Below are 24,314 nucleotides of genomic sequence, written 5' to 3' on the forward strand. Positions count from 1 at the left end.
GAGTCCTTCTGATGCCGAACCCAACATGTGAATGGAAGGAAATAGGAAGGACCACCTACTCCTGCCAAATGGGCTATAAAACCAACAAGACAAAAAATCTGTCCAGATACTGCCAATGAATCATTATGGTTACAACATAACTATTCTATCATAAGGAGGATTACATAAGAACCTACAGGCCGAACCTACAAAAGTGCTGTTCTGTCAGCAAAAAGAGATTGTTAAGAGTCTTTAGAAAGTAAGTCCAAAAAAAAAAAAAGAAAGTAAGTCCAAGTGCATAAATTACCAAAGTAAGAGTCAGTAAACAGATATATCTTTTTAAATGGCAGTATGGATATCTAACATTTTAATATTTATTTTATTTATTTGGCTGTACTGGCTCTTTAGTTGTGGCACATGGGATCTACTTCTCTGACCAGGGATCAAACCTGGGCCCCTGCACCAGAAGTACAGAGTACTAGCCACTAGACCAAGCAGGAAAGTCCTAGTATTTAATGTTTTCAAAGGATCAGTTATTTCCATTATCTTAACCTTTGCCTTCTTTCCAAAGTCATTGCTCTATAAGTGTAGAGATGACTTTTTCATCATGTATGGCAGAAGCAAGTACCAATAAGAATATATATTGGTACTTGTCTATATGATATATATATATAAGAAATATATGGTGTATCTGATAAATGATATATATGATAAACATAACTGAGAGTATAACTCATGTAAATGTGAAAGTACCAGATTTCACACTTTGGGTTCAAAAGTGGAAATCTTGTGGACTTCAGCCATCACCAACCTTGGTTGCAGTGGTCAAGAAAAAAAAAAGAAAACATGCCAAATGCCCAGCTTTTCCTGGTAACACTATCAGCTCAGACAATAAATGCTACAGGTTTCTGGCACAGAGGAAATAAAGAGGCTTGCGAAGTGCAGCTTGTCTTTCTCCTCTTCTTTCCTTCAACAAATATCTGAAGGTCTTCCAAGGGCCCTGTTCTGCTAGACATGAGGCCGGCTTGGTATCCAGAGAGGACTGCACGCCCATCCTCTGGAGTTCTTTACTCTTTGTTGTGCATAAGGAGGAAAGTGTTCTAAAAAAGCAAGAATTGCCAAGTTAAAAATCCAAAATCGTCACTTTTCAACACCTGGAATCCAATTAGTTTGAAAGAATCGTAGTCTCTCTGAATCTGTTTAGGATTAATACTCTTTAAGCTGGACCTTCGACAGGCACCAGTAAGAGTAACTTCAATAACTGATGAGATAAAAATCAAAAAGAAGCATTATAAGACTTATATCAGTATTTGTCAAAGAAACATAATAAGACACCTAATATATCAACATTCTTCAAAAGAGGGTACAAAAAAAGATTCCCTGGAGTACAGGAAGAAAAGATTGAAATTTATATAAAATTTACCCATCATTTTTGTTTTCTATTTTTATACATGTTGTATATTATAATATTGGGCTTTCCTGGTGGCTTAGACAATAAAGAATCTGCCCAGGTTTGATCCCTGGTCAGAAGATCCCCTGGAGAATGGAAAGGCTACTCACTAAAGTATGCTTGCCTGGAGAATCCCATGGACAGAGGAGCCTGGCAGGCTATAGTCCGTGGGGTTGCAAAGAGTCAGATACAACTAAGCAATGAACACACACATATGATAATATAGCATCAGTATAGTGACACATGTATGAAATTTATAAGTAAATTAAAATATGTTGAGAGAGCCAGCTTGAAAAAACTTACTTTAGGAGATATGGCCCAAAATGTCTGAGATCTCTATAATATTAGCCCAGTGTTCTTCCAGGCAATATTCACCATCAGATTTTTTTTAAGTTGATTATATGCACCCCTCCCAAATCGATTTTCTTACTTCTATACATTCCAACCAAGGAGTATCTGTTACTGAAAGCTATTTTCAAACAAGGACATGAGGGTGCCATTTCCTCCTTTTAAGGCCACAACTGTCCTCCATTTCCCACAGATGCCACCATGGCTTTCCACACTCTTCACTCTCAACTCCTTTCTAAGAAATTATTTCTGGCAGCCTATCAAAAGGTCATAATGCAGATAAAGTAGACAGCCCCACACTCAACCCTATCTTTCCTATCAAGCTGCATTTCATTAGATCACACTCTAGAATTCCTCTTTACACTGTCCAACCGTGGAACCTCATTCACATCTAGATGCCATATTTTAAAAGACTCTGAAAAATCCATTCCTTACAAGGTATAAGTAATTGATATGGCATAACAATATAGCCCACTTAGAGCAATTTAAAAGGAACAAACTTTTATCCAAAACTATAGTTGGTAAAGAATCTGCCTGCAATGCAGGAGACCCATTTTCTATCCCTAGGTCGGCAAGATTCCCTGGGGAAGGAAATGCAACCCACTCCAGTACTCTTGCCTGGAAAATTACATGGACAGAGAAGAGCCTAGAAAGCTATGGTCCATGGAGTCACAAGAGTCAGACAGAACTTAGTGACTAAACCATCAAACCACCATGACAATCTAATGAGAGAATTCAGACATGAGTGTGAAGTAATTGGAAGGATCTTTTTAAAGACTCAAAAGCCTTCTATCTCTACTCAAACAATCGCCCCAGTCACAGGTATGCTCTGTCCATGTGTCAAGATAGCAACACAACAGGTGAGAGAAGATTCAAAAGCCTTAGACTGCCATCACTTAGCAATTACTACATGTCTAGGACATATCAACCAAGATGCAAAGTTTGCAAAACTGTAAAAATCAAGACAAAAGTACCAATTATGATCTCAGGAGCAGTGAGTATATGCACTTGTCATGGTCTAAAAGCCAGCCTTACAAACAGTGGTAATGATTTATGACGATCACATGTTACTTATGCTGGCTCACCATCCTGTCTCATTTCCTTGAGAAAGTACCCTAATTCCACCCTGAAAAACCAGCCCCTTCACTTTCCATTCATGAGGCAGGTTATGGTGGTGCTACTAACTCCAGACCTAGAAACACAACATGGGTTTGATCAATCAACATACCCATCGAATGGGCTTGTACTCTAAAATGATCCAATAAGAGGCAGCCCAATGCCTCTGACTAGAAGTACTGGGGTAAAAGACCTCTATTTATACTAAGGTTTAAAAAGATGGTAGGATATAAGTCTGGAACTTCCTGGACCTATGTGGAAAGAAAGGCAAACTAGAGGAAACAGTGATGTGAACTGCAAGAAGGAACCGGGGCCTAGAAAGAAGGAGGAGTGTAGAGGAAGCCAGCATGTGGATGACAAAGAGCATCTGGATCAAACCATCCCTGAAGCCTTATAACCCTGGACACCAGATACAGGGATGTACAAGGGACTCTCAATCTCCATTTCTGTTTAATCCAGTTGGATGTGCTCTGTCAAACCATAGTACATTTTTGTGTCATTTTAGAAAATATCAGTTATTTGTTAAAAAAAAAAAAATTCAATGTTTTGGCCTAAGAGCTATAACTGAAACAATCTAGCTACCCATTCTATTTTGCCTTTGTTTTGGCTGGTACACTGCCACTCACATTTCCCACCTTTTCAGGGGGTAGACTGGCTTCATGCCTAAGTTTTGCTAGTGAGACTTCAGCAGAAAGATCACGTGGTTTGTTCAAAGATTCTTCCTAAAGAGATACCCATTTTGCCATCATGTCTCCTAGAAGTTAGTTGTAATGGCTGCAGGTCTAGCAGCCACTTTGGTCCATGAAGATGAGACCCAGACTTAAGGATAGAGCTGGAACGTTCCTATCCCCTCATGACCAGACAGAGCTAGCTCTATGAAGGCGGAGATTTCTATGCTTTATTCAGCAGCACCTAAATTCCTCAGTACCTAAAAGAATATTTAGCACATAGTGGGATGAAATAAGTATCTATCCAAAGAGTAAATTTGGTATCGCTATCCTAACAAATAACCCACCTCCTAAAATCAGGTAACACTAGAACCTTAATGCTGGAAGACCTTTAATAAAAACCATTGCGGGAGTCATCCAGTGACAGAGAACAGTCTTTTCCCAAAAATCTCAGTTCTAGAGACCAACTGCATTCGTTTAATTATAAGACAAACTTTTCCTCCATATTTTAAGGTTTCTCAAGTCAGAATATATCACATATATATATATATATTTTTTTTTTAGTAGTAGAGCTTTCTTCTCCCCTAAGCAGTCATCTTATCATCAACAGTAAATCAGATACAAGGAAACCCATTTGATGGACAAATACTATGACACTGGATTAGTCATAGCCACTCAAAAGCACAAAGGAGGTACAGTTTGGATACTTCAGAAATCTGAGCATTGGAGAAATACAATTAAAAGGCCACAGGAAGAAACACCAATTCAGTCAGTATCTGAAATGAAAATCCATTGAGTGGAAAAGAGAAAAGCAGAAGCCACGTACCCAGAATACCTCTGTTGAAATTCCAGCTCTATCATTTCTCAGCGATAACACGTGGCCAGGATCTTTCACCTGCCCAAACCTGAATTTTGTCATCTACAAAATGGAGGTAGGAGAAAAGTACTTTTGTCAAAGAGCAAGTATGAGAACTGAATATGCTAATGCAAGTAAGATTTTTAGGACAGTAGTCAGCACACCCTGCAGACAGTAGTAAGTAAATGTTAGGCAATGGATTCTTCTGTGCTGGGCTTGAATTCCCAAATTGGTACTCTGAGCTTTCTAATAACTTGGAACTATTGAAAACTGAAAAGTTATTCTCTAGGAACCCAAATTCTTATAAGGCTGCCTTCTGCTATAATGTTTCTTTGCTTTCCTAGAGGAAAATACAAAAGAAACAATTAATTCACAGAGTGTACCCTCCCCAAAAGAAGAGGCAAGAAGAAGTTAATGAGCAACAGCTCAGTGAACAAGTTTTGTCAAAGATATGAGCTAAGAATTTCATTCTGAGACTTTATAAAGGGAAGCATGGTCCTATGGCCAGTATTTTAGTCAACCAGAAAAAAAAGAAATCAATTAAACAAAAGTAATTGAAATTAAGCATTATTTTGGATATAAATTCAAGGATGACATCACTACTATCCTAAAGCTAAATGGCATGCTTTATCCATTTATAACATCCATTAATTTGCTTAAAAATAATATTTCAAAAATTACTAAGTTATGGAGGACATGCTTATGTGATATGAACCACAGAGAACTAACTAGTATCTGATTTACAAAGGATAATATTATAACATTTCTAACCTAATGACATTTTAAATACATAATAATGTATATACTCTGTTCATAAAATGTTCTATCACTTTAGAGAAATGAGTAATTAAACTGTTTTAATGACATATACAACTTAAAAAGTCTATAAAAGCAAACCATACAGCAAAAATAGAACAAGACATTAGAAAACAATTTAAATAATTATAAAGTCTTTTAAAGATGTATCCACTGAACATTAGGAATTTTACCACAATTACATTTACAGGAATTTTATTTTTTAAGAATCAAATTCTAAAAATAGTTCTGCTACTTTTAGTATTTTTCCATTATTCCTGCCGTCTTTAAACACACCTTCACAAGCTGCTGAACATAATGCTTTTCTGACTTAATCAGAACCTCTCTCATGACCCAGGAACGTTCAGTAAATAATTATTAAGCTCCAGAGGTGGCTTTTGCTTAAGTTGATTTGCTTGAATGCCTATTCACTTAGGGACATGGCTTTTAGTATTGTTTTCAAATCTTATCACCTAACATTGAAAGTAAATATTGAAGGAAACGTGGGGGGGGGGGCGGGTGGAATAGGAGAAAGCTGTGATCCATTTAGCATTTCTCCATCTTAGTATTTCTTTGAAAGGGCCAATTTCAAACTCGTTCTACATTTCTATGCCAGATAAATGATTCTGATGTTTGGATGTTTTCTTTTCCTCTCAAAGAGATAAAAAAAAATCAATATAAAGAAATGCAAATGAAATGTTTATTAATGCAAGTGTACTACTCCACAGTTTGGGGTAGAGAGGAAAGGAGAAAGCAAAAAATCCAAACTGTCTGCAAGGGGACAATTCTGACCAATGTCACTAAGCACACCCGTTTTCCTGAAGAAAATCCTTTTTTAGTCATCGCAAAGCCCGGCTTCAGACTACCTTAGTAATCATAAATCAAACTCTGTTCTCACTCAGAGCAGTGATTTTTCGAGCAGTCATTTTGGGGGCATGATTAATTTAAGACCAACATTCCATTTCAAATGAGAAAGCAGAGCTAGAGGACTAGCATTTCAATCCCCCCACCCCACAGATTAGTTGTTATCCTTGTCACAGTCACCTACCAGAGGTTACAGCTGAAGCCGATTAAAGCCACATCACAGAGTAACAGTCCCAGAATTTTTAACTCCCGATAAAACCTTCCCTTTCTCTGTTCTCCCCTTAAAAACAAAAAATAAAAAACCAAAACTCCTGCCAAGTGGTCCCAGGATTATTTCCAGAATAAAACTCCACTTACAGATAAAAGCTTTCAAAGGAACAAGGCATGAACATCTGAACTCTAAGCGCCTCCATCTTTTTTCCTTTAAGGTGTTCTGCAAGCCCTTGGCGAAGAGTGAAAGTCAAAGTTAGTTCTGGCACTGGCTGTGTCACTAGGGGTGGCTCCTGATAAGGCCCTGGAAACTCCAATCCAAACACAGCTCGTGCTACAACGGTGCCCGGTGTCTGTCTGCAACAGCAGACCTGTTTAATCCAGTACCTACTGTACCTGCAGGACAAAAAACTGCTGCCTCACCCTGCAACAGGGGCTTCACGAGGACCAAAGCACCACCGGAAACCCAAGCCAGCAGCCAGGCGACACCTGGGATGCTCACTTAGCCCTCTCGAGCACCAGTACAGGTACCGGTGGGGGCTTGCAGTGACTGCGTGTTATTAGAGAACATGAAGGCAGAGGTAATTTTACATCCAGGTGAATTTCCAACACCGAAAAGAACCACAGAATCCAGGAGGGCTGTGGGACAGCTTGTTCCCGTCTCAACTGGGGAGACCTCTGGCAGCAGCTCATCACACAGCTCGAGCTGCTTTGCATCCGTGCAAAAGCATTTTTGGAACTGGAGGTTGCTCACTGAACATGCTTTCCTGCTGACAGGGTCGAGATCTGGACAGCATTCCTTACCCTCAGACCCCAAGAATATAAGGAGTGCTATCCCTTGCTCAGTCTTGGTGGAAATCAGACACAAGCTGCTTCTTACTGTGGGCAATATCTTTTAGGACATCTTTAGCCCATACCTCTGCATATTCTTAAATTGTCATCTAATTAAACTCTGAACTCACTGCAATAATAACAGATACCCTCAAAAGACACTTTAAAATTCTGACATGACAGCGTCAATAATATCAAATATTGATGCAGCTTCTACAGACTCAGCACATTAAAGATGTCCTGGAGATTTATGAAAATGTCTGTTCCTCCCTACACACAATTCAAAGGTCAGAACAAAGACATCTGATATGGACTAGCTGGGTATCCTGGACAAGTTACTTCACTTCTCTGTGCCTGAGACTGTCTTCAAAGTAAACAGGTGGAAAACAGTGCAATCTCGATAAGCCATACTCAAACTTGAATTTCATGTGATGAAGTGATCTTTCTTTAGTTTCCCTTTAATAATGGGAAATATCCAGCCAGAAGTCTCAGACAAGCTATTCCTGGCCCTTTGTATTCTTTGTTCATTTTTCATTTTTTCTTTCACTGAATAAATATTTATGGAACACCTTCTACATCCCAGGCACTGTGCAAAGTCTTGGAGCTTCAAGTCTAACGGGACACATCTTAAACAATCACCCAAGTATTTAATGTAACTTGTGATAAATACGACAAGGAACTGGGAAAGCTTAATATGTAAGGGTCAGGAAAGGCTCCCCTTAAGCAGGGACCTCTGGGCTTCGATGTGAGTGGGGGGTAGCAGTTATGAATTCTAGGTGTGAAGGGGGGAATGGGAGAAGAGTCTTCTAAACAGTGGTAAAACATGTGCAAGAACCCTGAAGCGGGGAGTTAGAAGGAAGCTTCACTGTGGCTGGAGGTCAGATAGCAAGGGGAATCATGGGGATCCATGAGACTGAAGCAGTGGCTACCATCAGACCATCAGGACCTGGGAGACAAGGGAAGAGTCACTGATTTTCTTCCAAGATGAAGAGGAAACCATTGAGAGGTTGTAAGCAGGATCAGATTTGTGTTTCTAGAAAGGTCCCTCTGGCTGCTGTATTGAGAACCACCCAGAGGAGCAACAAGATTAGCTACTGCCATAGTCCTAGTCACAGGTGACGATACTTCATGGAGGTGAGGGGAGGCGATGAGGGGGAAATGGGCAACAGTGGAGAGAAATGGATGAAAGCAGGCAGACTACTGGTAATGCTAAAGACCAATACGTAGAAGGAATGTGGGTGGGGTGGGGAAATCAGATCCCTGATGAAAAGAATCATGCTCATTATTAACAAGTTCCTGAGGACTGTCTACATACTGGATATTGTACTGAGTTCTAGCGTTAACAGATGACTAAGATGCAACACTATTCCCCTTAGCAACCTACTCCACACCTTGCTTTTCCTCCCTCTAGCACAGTAGAGCAGACAAATCAAGAACACAAGTGTGGGTGTCAACTTATTCAGATTCAAATCCCACCGCTTACTAATTCTGCGACCTTGTGCAAATTTACTAAACTTCCCATGCCCCAGTTTCTTCGCCCGAGAAAGGGGAAATGATAAATGGCTATCCCATAGGTTAGTGTTAAAACTGAAGGAAATAATATATGAACATATGCAACATGTATGGTACAGTCTAAGGAAGCAAGCTGTACTCTTGCTCTCTGCCCCCCAGCCACAGTGGAACTTCCTTCTTTGACACATATTAAGCTCTCATTTTAAAAAGTAGTTCTTAACGATTATGATTGAAACTGTCTATTCTGGATGCACACCGACTAACCTACAGAACCAATGGAAATTCAACAGAGTGGGTGGGGGGTGGAATTTGAGAAATTTGAAGATCAAAGAAAACAGAGAAGTTAGGAAATTACCAAATCAGAACCTTTAGGTGATGATTTTTTTAAAAAAAGACCAAGCTGGACTCTCTCCCACCTTGGACACTATTTGAAGCTGAATTAAGTTACACGGTTCCCAGTAAGTTTTTGAAATGAAACCCTGATTTATTACATGCTTACACACAGGGAAAATCTGTGCCCTCCGCAGGCTCTCAAATGTTCATCGTGAAACCAATGGCATCAATTCCAGCCATTCCAACAGGGACACCACATGGTGCCAAATTCTCCCCTGGCAGCTTCTGCCAATGACATCACCTGATACTTTGTCCTGGACAATCTACCAACCCAAGGAGGCTATCCATTGACCATTTACATAAATTTTTAAGTAAAATTACTTTCACAGGGCATGTGTTCAACTTATTCATGGTACCTTCAGAAATACCTATATCACACAAATGTTCTTGGGGAATCTCCCTGAACATAGGAATGAAATACCTGTCAGCAAATGGAATAAAGCTTGACATACACCTCTGACAAAAGCTATAAAATTCATGAAACATTACATACATTTCCACAATCCTATCCCTCAAGTAGTCACACAATCATTTAACAAATGTCTTCTGAGTGGCAGGAACCATATCTGTTCAGTTTACCACTGTATCCCTAGAAGCTAGTAGAATAAACAGTCCACAATTGACGTTCAATAAATACATTGACAATGAATTAATCTATAATGTGTAAGCAACTCTCTTGTTCATATATGTACTATTCAGATATATATGCTAAGTGCATATACACATATAAATGTATATGTGTGCATACACACAGACACATAAAGAAATATATACACACAAACCCTAAAAGTTAAATACAAAATAAACTGGTAACAGAGACAAAGGAAAAATAACACTTTTAACATGAAACACTGAGTGTAGAATAAAAATATTACCTGTACTCCCATATAATTCAAATCTTAACTGCTACTCCTTGCCCCAAATTCCAGCAAATCAACTAGAGTCATCAGAATTCTTACTGACCTTTTCCAAAGACAACTGTAACAAAAATGGAACTTAAAACTATCAAACATCCAAGTGACAGCCAATTTTTTTTTTTTTTAACTAACTTTGGGCCTCAGTCTTTTTGGAAGGAAAAACTCAATCACTATGTTGAACGAGTTAGAGAAGAGATAAGAGGTTTTACTTGTTATCCTGTCCAAAACTCAGCTGAAGAAAAGTAGAACCACTCTTTTAACACAGTTAGAATCCTTCTTATTTTATTTGGGTATCAAATGTTTTATTTTCCCCAAAGCACATCATTGTCTTACATCTTTCCTTCTGATAGCTATTGCTTTTTTCAATAAACTACTTCTCATCACCCTAACAATAATTAACAGTTGAAGACATCTAATACATGCCAAACACTATACTGACTCATAAACTACCTGCTACATACAATTTAGGAAGCATGTACCCATAATGTTTCATTATGATCCCAGCCAATGGTTCACCAAACCTGCATTTCTATCAGAAAGACCTAGGGACCATTCTTCCCCCATCATCCCTTTAAAATCAACTCAGGAGCATTTAAAAATACAAATGTCAAAGATCTTCCCCCAAATAAATGACTGAATGAAACTTTCCAAAACATTGTTTCAAATTCCAATCTTTTAAAAAGATTCTCATAAAAGACTAATATGAAGTCGGGCCTCGGAACCACTGCTATGTACCGTATTTCAACATACATAATTATATATAATATGTTCTATGAAAATTATCTCTGCAAGAGTGACAGGAAAATACCCAAGATTCTCAAGTTCCCTTTATCTGTTGAAATAAGAAGTCTTTACTTGTATAGTCTGATGGTGTAAAGTGTCCGCTTGGAATTATTATACAATGGATATGCTTTGAATGTTAAGTGAAAGTATTATGAGGTAATTAACAAGTATCGTGAAAGTGGCTGCAAAACTCAAAAACTTCTGTCCAGAGTAACAAACACGTCTGGCTCTTTTCCCCACATGCCATCATGCTCACATTTTGGAAAGTCAGATGTCACCAAAAGGCCCTTCTACTCAAACATTCACTGATGTGGCCAGCATTTGAGAGATGTTTCTCAGTGCTGTGGGGAAGATAAAGAAGAAGATATGAGAGCTTCTGCTTCTCTGGGGCTCACCCCAGGGAAACGCCCAACTCACATACACAGGCCCATGGTTAAGAGTTAGGAGTGGGGGACAGAATGGCAGTTTCAGGGGTTCCTCTCCACCTTTCAGATGAGGTCTCATGGGTTTTGTGCCTCTTCCCCAGGGAGGGCTTCCTCCCCAACCCCATCCTACCTAAGGAAGCAACATCCACTTCGGCTTCTTACTCTCTCAGCAAATGCTTCTTTTTTTGTAGCACTTAATCCCACTCCTAATCATTTGTTCTGTTTGTTTGTTTGTCGTTCATCCTGGAGGGCAGGGTCCTTCGTATGTATTACATTCTCAGTGTCTGGCATACGATAAGTGCTCAAAAAACTTTTGTTCAGGGAACAATGGATGAGTGGATGAGTGGAAGGAAAGATGAACAGAAGGGAGAGTGACCAAATAAAAAAAGATCAGGTAAGGATGGAGTTATGAAATATAATTTGATGACAGCACTTAATTAATTAGGAAGTCAACAGGCAGTAGTGGGGCTCATGATTGTATACTTTTCATTCGGAAGCTTTCAGTTGCTGAACACAACTTATTTTCATGGATAAAGCACGAGGATACAAAGCTACAGGAACTGGCAGCCCAGTAGTTCTAATTTGAAAACACTCACAGCAGGACTGAGGGAGATTTTTAATGACTATGTATCTGCAGAAATAAGTGTTCAGTACCACTCAATCAAGTTTATCTCTTTCATTCTGTTTCTTTTTTTTTTTTTTCCTACCAAGAACATAATCTCCCTATAACAATGATGGGACAGCATCTTCTGAAAGACTGCTCATTGTACTGAGCTCACAAAGAAGCCCTTTAAGGGTGAAAAGGAAAATGCACACAAGACCAAGATGACCCCAGGTAAATTTAATCTAGGCTCCTGTTGCCATTATCAAAGAACTGTAGATTTTGAGGGGAAAAAATAATGCTTTTCCAAACTATTTAGAAAACTCTGTCCTGAGAATACACATATAATCTACAAAAAGAGGCACTTCAAATGCTGGCTGAAGTAAATTTTTAAGCAATTAATGAAGGGAGAAATATTTGAAATAATAGTCGGTCTTTCATAAATAATCAAGACAAGAGATTAGTTCCTTACCTTGAGCTCTCTGATATTATCTGTTAGAGTTCACTTCAAAAGAAATACTTGCTCTCCATTAAAGGCAACTCGGAGGCTGTTTCTTTGCTATCTATCAATGGCAGTGGGGTATTTGCAATAAGCAGAACATAATCCACAAAAAAAGCCAAGTTCGTGAGGCAACACAAACTTGAGGAAGGAAACACGGATGGAGATTATGCCACTTTGATGGCATTTTCTCAAAAAAGAAATTTAGTAAAAATGCAATTACTTTCCTTATCAAGGTAAATAAATAGAAAAAGATAAGGCTATTGCCGTGGAGGCAGGGGTGCAAAGCTATTCACACCAGGATTTTATAATAAGTCAAATCTTCCACTTCAGGACTTTAAAATCACTTTGAGTGTTTTCCTCTCAATTCAGGGGTGAACTCTTAACTTATTTAAAAAGAAAAATACAGATTTCTCTTTCACTGTAGAAACTCTTTTTTTTTTTTTTTTTTTAAGTAATTAAACTGAATAGCAAAGAAGCCCATAGAGTCTCTGCTTATCCTAATGGTGTTGAGGATGGAAACAGGAGGGTGCGACCCTGTGGTCATCATGAAAGACATCAGTTTCATTCTTCTCCCCTAGAGTCAAGATATTCAAATATGTTAAAACAAGACAAATTCAGCTCTGACAAGTGGCCTCCACACACCCTCTGGGCTGAGGTCCTGGCTACTGAGGCAGGTGAGTCCACCCTTCCCCAGATTCTCACTCAGGGCATCAGCAACTGAAAGAACCACCTGACCCTTTATGGCTCAAGGGGAACTGGAAAAGCGATGAAGACAGAGAAGACACAGGCACTTTGCCAATTAGCCTTTCTGTTCCATTCACAGAGGTTTCCTATTTGTATTATAAAACCTGAACCAAAGGTAGAGATAGATTTTTCTCATGGACAATCACAACACTATGGTGCAAGGTGGTATGAAAGTGCGCCAGGTGTGATAACTCTTATCTGTACAACGTGTGGTAAGAATCCAGGACACGGTCTTTAGCCTGTGAGGGGTCCACTGTTTCATAAATAAGTGAATAGTTGCTCAAGTCTCTCTTGCTTAACGATCTAAACAGCGTCATCTTTCAGCTGGAGACAGCATTGTGTGGCAGTGGCCTGCAGACACACACATACCCCACGCACTATGTTCACCTCGTAGCTTTACCCTGGGCAACTCACTTCATTTCTGAGTCTTGAAATCTGCATCTGTAAAATGAAGATCGCTATTATATCACCTGTTTAGTAGGGTATGTGACTAAATGAAGTGAGGTATGAAAAGTACCTAGAACAGTGCCTGCAAAAAAAATTGCTCTCAATCAATATTATGCATGGGAAAAGGCCACTTTCAGAACACTAGGGCACAAGAAGTAGTCCTTGGAGCCTCAAAGAACTTCAACTTGTAGGACAAATAAAAGTTATTATTAAGAGACAAAAGTGAAAGGGCGCCCCTGGTGGTTCAGTGGTAAAGAATCCGCCTGCCAATGTAGGAGATACAGGTTTGACCCCTGGACTGGGAAGATCCCACATGCCACGAAGCCAACTAAGCTTGTACCCGACAACTACTGAGCCCGTGCTCTAGAGCCCAGGAACTGCAACTACTGAGTCCATGTGCCCCAGAACCCGATCTCCACAACAAGGTAAGTCACCACAATGAGAAGCCTGCACACTGCAACAAAGACTAGTCCCCCTCTTCACAACTAGAAAAAAGTCCGTGCAGCAACAAAGACCCAGCACAGCCAATGTAAATAAATTATTTATAAAGAGACAGAAGTGAAAATGTTTTTGAAACATGGTATTTGAAGATGGTGTGCAGACTGACGACAAATGTAAGCTCAGAAAAGGTCCAGAGATATTTGTGGATAACATATTCATTCATAATGAAAAACCAAAAACTAAGACGTTGATGGGGATCTGAAACTTATTCTGATAGTGTACAACTATTGATGCCTTTTTAATGGTTGTCTTAGCTACAGACAAAACTGCTAGCCCAGGAAACCTTCAGTTCTGACAATGTGTCAAATACTTTTTTAATTTGTATTTTAACTTTATAAACATATTCATAAGTCATGAAGGAAATAATGTACCTAAATAAGCAAAATATAACAAATCAAACTTCTGTGTTCAAAAGAAAGATCTCCATAGGTTAAATTTATGTCAATAGTCAAAATTTCCCAAACTTCCAAAGCATCTCAATACTTGAAGTGAAGTCGCTCAGTCGTGTCCAACTCTTTGCAACCCCGTGGACTGTAGCCTACCAGGCTCCTCCGTCCATGGGATTCTCCAGGCAAGAATACCGGAGCGGGTTGCCATTTCTCAATACTTACTCTCCACTAATGACATCCTGTTTCAGTTATGCTGAACAAATAGGATTTGAAATGAGAAAAATAATATTTGTACAGGAATCCTTCCTGTATGTTGATTAAATCTAATCAATCACAATAAACTTGATACACAATAGCATTCTGCATCTAACCTACACTCTAAGGAGTCTTGCCTATAATCAAAGTGTATACTTATGTTATAGTAAAATGTTAAAATAACCAATATTTTAAATTAATAGCCTGTGTAATTTCAAGTAATACTGCTATGTAGTGATACAAAGGAAAAAAGACATCTTTGCTCGACAAAATTAAGCTATATGTCCTTAAAAAAAATAATGCCTATCAGAACTATCTAATTCTTGCTTTGACATTTACCAAGTACTTATTACCTGCCAGGTATTACAGATGAGGCTGGTGATGGAGATGCAGAGAATCACCACCACTTTCAATCAAGCTTATTAATAAGCTCCTGATATCAAGTAAAACTGGTTCATTTTTAAAAGATAAAGATATAACATTGCAAAGCAATTATACTCCAATAATAAAATGTTAAAAATTTCAGAACAAAGAAAAACATACATATGGGCAAAATTATGAATAAAAGCTAGAAAAATCAAAAAATTCTTATTAAAACTCATTCATTCAACAAGTCTTCATTGAGCACCTACTTGTCCCAAGCACTACTGAATATGCTTGAGATACATTAATGATACACCATGGCGCTTAGATTATGAAGCCAGAAATGTTTTGAAGTAACTCTGAATGCTCAAATCATTTATTAATTTAAATAGGTAATTTGGAAATTGCATGAATTTACCATCTTAAAGCACCATCTACAACGACATTCCCATTAACAAAAACATTTGCTTTCTAATACTGGATCAAGGATCAGTGCATTTTCATTTCCTACTGAGCCAGGCAGAAAATTTGAAAAATCTGAAAAAAATCATGAGATCATGTCTCTGCCTCTTTTTTAAAAAAAGAGACAGGGGAAGAGAAAAGGTAGAGAATTCATCATATCATCACACTGATAACTGTGCCTTTTATTTGCATATCATACCTCATGTTTATTTAAATGAAGAAACAGAGGGAAAGGGAGTGAGGTGAGTAACTTGCTCAGAATCAAGATGCTGATGAACTGCAAATTCAGAGTTTGAAAACTCCAGAGCCCACATGCTTCTCACTATGGTTCTCTGCTCTAAGTTTCTGTGAGCCACTCAACAATCACAAAAGCAAACTAATTCTAAAATTAGAACCTTGCACTGGAGTTGCCTCTTTAGTTGTCTGCTCCCCACACCCTACACTGGTGTCTGAACTCCAAGAAGGAATAACCCATTCTGTTTAGTTCCCTCTTCATTCTTTAACCAGACACAATTCCAGATCCAGTGAAAGAACCCAATAACTAGTTGTCAGTGGGTTAAGTGAATAATGAAATTGATCATGGTGCATTTTCTGATCACTTTTGACTATGATCTACCTTTAAAAAAACACAAGCAGGAAATGAAGCAGGCTTCCCTGAATATTTATACCAAACATTAGTTAAAGTAATGGCATTCACTAGAAACAAAAAAGAAAGACACACTGCTTGTCCTCAATTAACTTAATCTAGTTGGGAAAGAGAGTGAGAAAACATGAATATCAGCACAATTTCTTCTTGTTAATAGAAGTATAGCAGTGCTCAGAAAATAAAGAATTATTGAAAAAGGCTTTTGAGGGGAAGACAAGGTTTGGACTTTGGGGGAGCATGACAAACTCCTCTGGAAAAGATGGCAAATTGTGAGCAAAGTTTCTCAACGTGTGGGATACAGGATGATCTCAAATGGAGACACAAAGACTCCACATTAAATGACCATGGAATTACCCAGAGAGAAAGGCCCTTTCAAATTTCTTTTCATCCCACGAAAAGTGTCTGTCTGATGCTAACATGTCTTCAATCTTGCAATACTTGCCCTTTGTAACAAAAACAGTTCAGATCTCAGACTCAGGCCCTTCTTGACAACACATCCAGTAAGGATCTAACTGTTTTCTTCCAATTTCATTATATTTATTTTACACATGCATCCATCTGTCATTGCCATTGAATACGGCATTTCCTTTCAATATGTATTTTTAATTTATTTAAGTCATCATATGGAATGTGGGGGCAAAGGTCATGAAGTTAGGATGAGTATGGCTCAAATTTGGGAACCCTGATTAAGAGAAATGAAGAATGTGCCAGAACCCTTCCGTGGAAACCAGATCAAACACAGCCCACAAATAGTGGCTACTCTATTGCAGTGAGAAGCAAACAGCTACAAAGAATTCCAGTCTGATAAAGGAAATCATGTAGGGCTCTGAAATCACAGTACATGGGCCTAGCCCTAATCGCTTCCTAACTGTGGGAAATGAACATGACTGGCAGATAGGATTCCATACAGGAAAACCAGGGGCCAGGCCAAGGAGGACGGAGAATATCACAATGGAAGTGGACAAGCCACAGTTGTTGATAGTGCCTGTAAACAAGACCTCCGTCCAGAAAAAGAAAAGGCAAGGCTGTTAGAACAAAATGTCAGGCATGCTGGATGTTGATGCTTCGATATATTACAACCTCTCCTCTCACACTGTGAAGGTCACTTTGGCCTGCATTATCTCCTGGGGCACAAATACAGCTTATAGCCCATCTTTGTTTTCATTTAACTTTTTAATCTAATTTCATAATGAAGTACCAAAGGAGATCCCCAGAATGGAGTTGTTGGTTTGGGGTTTTTTTTTTCCCCCTCTAGCTGTATAATACTTTCATACACTAGATGGAGCCAACTTTATAATGCTTTGGGATTCACACACAGGTTTGCGCTGGACATGAAAAAATATTAACCCATGCATATGGAATCTAGAAAGATGGTATTGATGAACATACTTGCAGGGCAGCAATGGAGATGCAGACATAGAGAACAGACTTGTAGACACAGCGGGGGAAGGAGAGGGTGGGACGAATTGACAGGAAAATGGAAACACATATATTATCATATGTAAAATAGATAGTGAGTGGGCATTTGCTGTGTGGCAGAGGGAGCTCCACCTAGTGCTCCGTGACAACCTAGAGGGGTGGGATGGACAGGGAGGTGGCAAGGAGGTTCAGGAGGGAGGGGACATATATATACCTGCGGCTGAGTCATGGTGATGTATGGCAGAAACCAACACAATATTGTGACGTGATTATCCTCCAATTAAATAAAATTTTAAAAAAAAGAAGGTATGGGAAAACCATATACCACCTAAATATATTTAAAATTTTGAAGATCAAAGTTTTAAAGATCAAAAGGTCCCATCATTTTACCACTCTGCCTATTTCCCGTAACTCTTAAGCCCAAATTAATATCAAACTATTAACGAAGCTGTAAAAATATGTCTGAAATATGATCATCTTATAGTTCACTGGCATTTTTAATTTTGGTTTAGTAACAAGTATTTATTATAGTTTTTTAAACTGGTTTCCAAAAAAAAAATTGTTTTTTTCTTTGCTTTGGGAGAAATGGAAGCAATTTATAAATGCAGTAAGCATGACTCATCAGACCCAAAAAGTTGACCTCTAGGATAGGAGGGGTAAGAGCAAGGGAGCGGCAAGTACAAAGATACTACTTCTAGGCTCTCACAGTCCCTAAGCGGAGAGAAAGCACTCACCAGCACGAGGTCAAACGGCCAAGGCACTTGTAAGAGGAAATGGCTGATCTCCAGGACCAGGGAAGGTCCCCTGCCAACCGACTAGAATATTCTTCTATCTAACCTGGAGCCCGGATGGGGCCACAGGGAAGCAAGAGGAAGGTTACAGTGATGATTCTCACCTGTCAGTCGTGGTAACTCAATGCCTTTTCACTGAATCCTAATCTTTTAAAATTGTGGCTCTCCAATGAGACACTGTTGTCCCCAGAGGACATCTGACAATGTCTGGAGACACTTTTGGTTGTCACAAATGGGGACACAGGGACTTCCTTGGCAGTCCAGTGGTTAGGACATCGCCTTCCAAGTGCAGGGGGCAGGGGTTCCATCCCGGGTTGGGAGTTAAGATCCCTCTTTCTCCTGGCCAAAAAAACCGAAACATAAACAATATCGTAACAAATTCAATACAGATTTTTTGAAAACTAGGTTGACAGGTGTTATGAGCATCTAGTACATAGAGACTAGGGATGCTATTAAACACCTTACAGGGTCCCGCACAGCCCCTACAGTAGAGACAATCCAGCCCTCAATGTTCAATACTGCCGAGGCTGAGGAACTATTTTATAGTAAGCAGCTCTGCCAGACAGGAGACAAAGGAGCTCCAACTCGTAGACGTCAAATAAATAAACCAAAATTTCGGGGTGTTTACCAGACAGCTTTTAAAGCCAGTAGGACAGAGTACACTGACCGATTGCACTTACTCTTCAGACACTCCTTGGGCTGCCCGTCTGGAGTCAGAACGTCACCCAACCCCAGTCCCCCGAAAACCACCTATTGTTCCATTCCCGCAGCTTTGTCTTTTCCAGAATGTCAAATAAAGGGGATCATTTAAAACATAGACTTTTGAGTCTGACTCCTTTCCCTTAACAAGTATATTTGAGTTCAATCCATGCTGTGGCAGGTATTGGTATCTATTTGCACGTTAATATTCCACTGTATGGATGAACCATGGCTTACATGTCCTTTACCAGGTGAAAGGACATTTGGGCCATCTCCAGATTTTGGTGATTGTGAATAAAGTTACCATACTTTTTAAGACTTTTCTTTTTTTTAAGAGTATCTGCAAATAACTCACTAAAGGTCATACAGTTACCAGAGATGTAAAGACAAAGTATACACTGCAAAAAAAAAAAAAAACTATGGGAAAACAGGAGTCAACAATTTTTCTCCTCATGTCAATGCACCCCGCTCACAATACATTTTCTGTAAAGAGATTTCACTAACTACTTTTTCTATATTTAGCGACCATTAATGGGCCAACTAAAGCACTTTTCTAAAGGCTGCTTCTTGCCAACATGACCCTATGGCCACACTACTATAAATAACATGTAAGCCATGATCTGTGTCCAGCTACTCATCAGTGCTATACGTAGACTAGTGATTATGCCCTGCTGGTCTCTGCCTTTCATCTGACCTACTGGACTTACCTGAGACACACAGAGGGGACAGTAAGTGACAGGTCTGGCACTCAGGGGTTCCAAGAACATGCAAGGAAAAAAGGCTACTGCAACGATCATGCAGAAGGGTGGCTACAGCTGCACTTTTTTCTGTTGATTTAAACACAAAGAAGCATATGTCCAAATCCTCGGGGGGCAGAGTGCCCACATCACAAATTTCCATTAGCTGGCACTTCATGAACCTAAGACACTACACAGCCAGGGTTGAGGCCAGGGGGAAAGGAAATGCCCAAGAGCAACATTTCAGGGAGGTCTCTGAGCTGAACCTGTCACCTTGACTAGAGAAAGCATGCTGGTTTTAAGCTCTGAAAACTCAAAGTGGCATGATAAATATTTTTGTAATATCACCATGATAGTAACTAGAAAAATCAAGAGAAACTCATACTCTAGCCCATTTCAAAGTTCTTCAGTAATAATAGTAATAGCAGCTAATTATAGGTAGTATGCAAAGTACTCCTGTGCTAGGCATTTTACACAGCACACCTTGAGGTATTCCTCAATAACAATCCTCTAACAGCAACACGATTATGATGTCCCTTTTACCAATGAGAAGAGTGAGGTTTTGAGGTGACTGTATCACTGGCTAGACTGTTTGCAGAGAGGAAATTCAATCCAAGGCACAGTCTGGCTCTAGATCCTCTGTCCTTAACCTCCAGCCCATACCCCCATGGTCTTACTTTTAGAGACATTCATTTATCCAGGTACTCGGGAAAAAAAATAGTATCATTATAGCCATCCAAGAAAATAAACACAAATCAGATATGCTCCTCCCCTCTAGGTGCTCATTACTTGGAAGAGGACAGAGAATCCTATAAATAATATCTTATCTTTTTGGTCAAATACTTTTCTCAGACTCATGAAAACTATGGACTGTCTCAAGAAAAAACATTCACATAGGCACAGAACAAAACTGAACACTGGGGGCCTAGGAATCCCTGGAATACTTAAGTAGCTGACTATTAGCTGCAAAGTGTTTTGATTAAGAAAGGAACAAAGTATTGTGAGAACTCAGAGAAGAAAGCTCAGGATATGGAAGTCCAGAAAAGAGTTCACTAGAAAAGGAAGGATGGAAGGGGGACTTCAATGAAGAGGTGCATGCATCAGAAGGCTGGTGGCAGGAAAAAGAGCTAAAAAGGAAAGAGGAAGAAAGCAGGGAAATAAGTAGCAGATCGCTAAAATATTCCAGTTAAGAGTTTCCTATTTCTAGGAAGGATGTGGTGAGAATGAGCTACCTGACCAGGCTCTGGGGTCAGAAAGAACTGGGTTCACATCTTAGAGAGAGAGAGACTCTGTGTGTGTGTGTGTGTGTGTGTGTGTGTGTGTGTGTGTGTGTGTGTGTGTGTGTGTGTGTGTGTGTGTGTGTGAGAGAGAGAGAGAGTGTGTGTGCGTGTGTGTGCACGTGTGTGTGTGCGCGTGCATGCGTGCCTGCACTCGCACGCAATGGAATACTACTCAGCCATAAAAAGAGATGAAATCTTGCCATTATCAACAACATGGACGGATCTTGAGGATATTATGCTAAATAAAATAAGTCAAACGGAAAAAGACAAACACCATAAGATTTCACTCGTGTGTGAAATTTTTTCTAACATGAACAAACAAATCAAACAAAAGTATACATACAGAGAACAGAGTAGTGTTTACCAGAGAAAAATGGGGTACCAGGGGAGGCAAAATGGGTAAAGGGGCCAACAGTATGGTGACAGATAGAAACTAAACATTTGGTGGTGAGCACACTGCAGTGTATACAGAAGCTGAAATACAACACTGTATATATGAAAGTTATGTTACAGACTAATAAAAATACACAAATACAGGTAGACCTCAGCAATACTATGGGTTCGGTTTCAAACAACCGCAGTTAGGCAAATATCACAATAAAGCAAGCTACATGAATTTTCTGGTTTCCCAGTGCATACCAAAGTTATGTTTACACTATGCTAGTCTATTAAGTGTGCAATAGTATTATGTCTAAATAAATATATACAAACCAATTTAAATTGTTTTATTGTTAAAAAATGCTAGCTACCACGTGAACCTTCAGTGAGTCAAAATCTTTTTGCAATAGTAACATCAAAGATCACCATAATGAACATAAAAATAGTGAAAAGGTTCAAATATTGCAAGAAATACGAAATATGACATAGACACAAAGTGAGAAAATGCTACTGGGAAAATAGTGCTGATAGACTTGTTTGATGAAGATTTGCTGCAAGCCTTCAGTTTGTTCAAAAAAATATTGTACATATATATATATATATGTTTGCAAAGTGCAATAAATCGAAGTACAAGAAAACAAGATTTGCCTATAAAGTCCCCTGCAATGAGAAAGAAAGAAGGAGGGAGGGGGAAAGGGAGAGAAGGAGAGAGGAAAGGAGGAAGAGGAGAGAGAGGTAGGAAAGAACAGAGTCAAAATCAAGGTCTGCCCCCTCTCATTAGCTGTACAGCCAGGGGATAATCAAACCACTCTAAGCCTCAGTTTTTTTTGTCTGTAAAATGGAGACAAGAAGAGCCCCAACTTCACAGGTGTTGTAAGACAATCCATGGAACAATGTACCTTGTGTACTTGATACAATGAATATGTGTGAGCATTCAATACAGTGTAACCATTATTATTAACAGTATCAGCACTGCCATTTTCACCCCAGCCTGGCGCAAACATAGACTCCCACAGAGAACTCCTCCAAAATAGTGTCAGAAATGAACTCCCTGATTCATGTCTGGGACAATCTGCTACATTCTTAAGACACATGAAGCACTGCAGAAGAATCTCTGCCCAAATAAAGCCCCAGTGCAAAAAGTCACTAGTAAAACACTGTCCTTATAAACTCCTTATACACTTATACTCAATTACTCATTCTCATTAATCACACAAATACGTGAGAAGCACACTATAGAGTAGGGGGAAAACAAAATCTAACAACTGTTGGGATAAATGGGAGGGGGTTGTTTTGGTTTTTAATATCACCAGTGTTAGCTTTCTTCTTAGGTGAGAACAGAGATTATCAACAGCTACACACAGACATTACATATTATTGTCAACACTATCATGTCCATAACAAGAGTATGAAGACATAAATTCTTGCAAAGCCTTTCTGCACGCAGTTCATCTGTATCACCATTCTTGGCACAGCATTACTGTATAGAAAAGGGAAATGGTACAAAAGATTATACCCTACTCTTCTTAATCAATGTGTTTCAGTAATATTTTATTTTAGATTCTTCACACATAGAGGAGCTAACGTAAAAGCAATACACTGGAACCCATCCATGAATGCTCGAGGAACTGTGTGGAGAGTATTTTGTTTTGATTCCTCAGCCATGGTAATAGACAGAACATTTATTAAACCCTTGCACTTAAAAATGTTCCACGGCCAGCCAATATTTGCCAGAATGATATTGCCATACAGTCAGCACTGGAAAAATAAAGTCATGAGAAAACACAACCATTCTCCTCTTCCCCAGAAAGCTGGCCAGGATATCTGCTTCCCCTTGCCATCGAGGCTGACACCTGCTACAAAAAACACAACTTTCCCCTCATTTGAAAGCACACGTACACAGGAAAACAAAACAGGGGTTCCAGTGGTCCTTCCCAAACTCGACAGATGGCTAGAAATTCACCAAGCTTCCTTCCACCTTTAAATCTGTTCTCCTTCAAAAGCACAAAAGTAATAAATCATTTCACACCACTGAAAATGGAAATAAGCAGTAAAAAACCTAACTGCCCTAGAATAATACTAAAGTAGAAGAGTTTGTTCATGAACTGGGGACAGAAGGGAGGAATCGAGGCTCACAAGAGGACAGCGTCGCTAGCACATCATTAAACATGAATGCGATAGCGAAAGCTGATAGGCTATGAAGCAAGAGGGATGTAACTGTCACACTTGGAAATTATCCACACGTTAGTGGAACAAAACAAGGATTCACGTTAGGAAGGGGTTCCCACATGACTTTCAGAAAACCTGATCAATCCTCCAGAAACTGCACGAACGCAGTCTCTGAGGCATACACAAACTAGGTAAGTGTGAGTTACAAAGCAGACCCCTCTCTCCATCTGAAACCTGTCATATATGAAACTTCCAATAGCATTAAAAGTCATCAGTTACTAATGCCAATATAGTGGAGCTGAATTCCTTTCATACCTCTGTTTCTGTATCTGCTAGTTATTCTTCCCTATAAGTGATGCAATCCAAGAGTAAGAACACAAGCCCTGGACTCACACGAGCCGTATCTGCCACTAGCTCTAAGCCTCCACTTCCCAACTGCAAATGAAGAATGTAAATAAATGAGTTGAAGCAAAGCAAGTAAGACATTAAAGCTCAGTCTGATCCTGACACTGCTGTGGTCTTTCTCATCTTCTCTAGTCCTAGTGTATCTTTCTTGGGAAGAAAACAGGCAGAATGCAGTGTGACTCCAACACTGCTTTAAGAAAGAAGTGAAAATGTATGCCGGCTTTGATTTTATTCACTCTTTAACAAATGTTCATTAAAGTCCTACTGTAAGCCCACAGGCACTCTGCTAGGAGTCAGGACATACCAATGAATAGTAACAGATACAGCAACACAGACACAGTTCAGGCCCCCTTCCTCCGTCATATATATTCCTCAGTGG

The 24,314-nt window shown here is 39.3% G+C and overlaps 1 protein-coding gene across 5 annotated transcripts in view; it reads right to left on the reverse strand.

The window, feature by feature from the left end:
* MITF (melanocyte inducing transcription factor) overlaps window positions 1-24,314 on the reverse strand; it is a 224,419-nt gene that overhangs the window by 94,402 nt on the left and 105,703 nt on the right. The window contains exon 1 of one of the 5 annotated variants that reach the window (XM_068981589.1): window positions 6,434-6,489. The exons of the other annotated variants lie outside the window; for them this stretch is intronic. Within the exon in view, the coding sequence (XP_068837690.1) occupies window positions 6,434-6,489 (56 nt within the window). Of the gene's footprint in view, window positions 1-6,433; window positions 6,490-24,314 lie in introns of those variants that run through there. 5 annotated transcript variants of the gene reach the window in all.

The sequence above is a fragment of the Capricornis sumatraensis genome, chromosome 10, assembly GCF_032405125.1.
Source record: "Capricornis sumatraensis isolate serow.1 chromosome 10, serow.2, whole genome shotgun sequence".
Classification (NCBI taxonomy): Eukaryota; Metazoa; Chordata; class Mammalia; order Artiodactyla; family Bovidae; genus Capricornis; species Capricornis sumatraensis.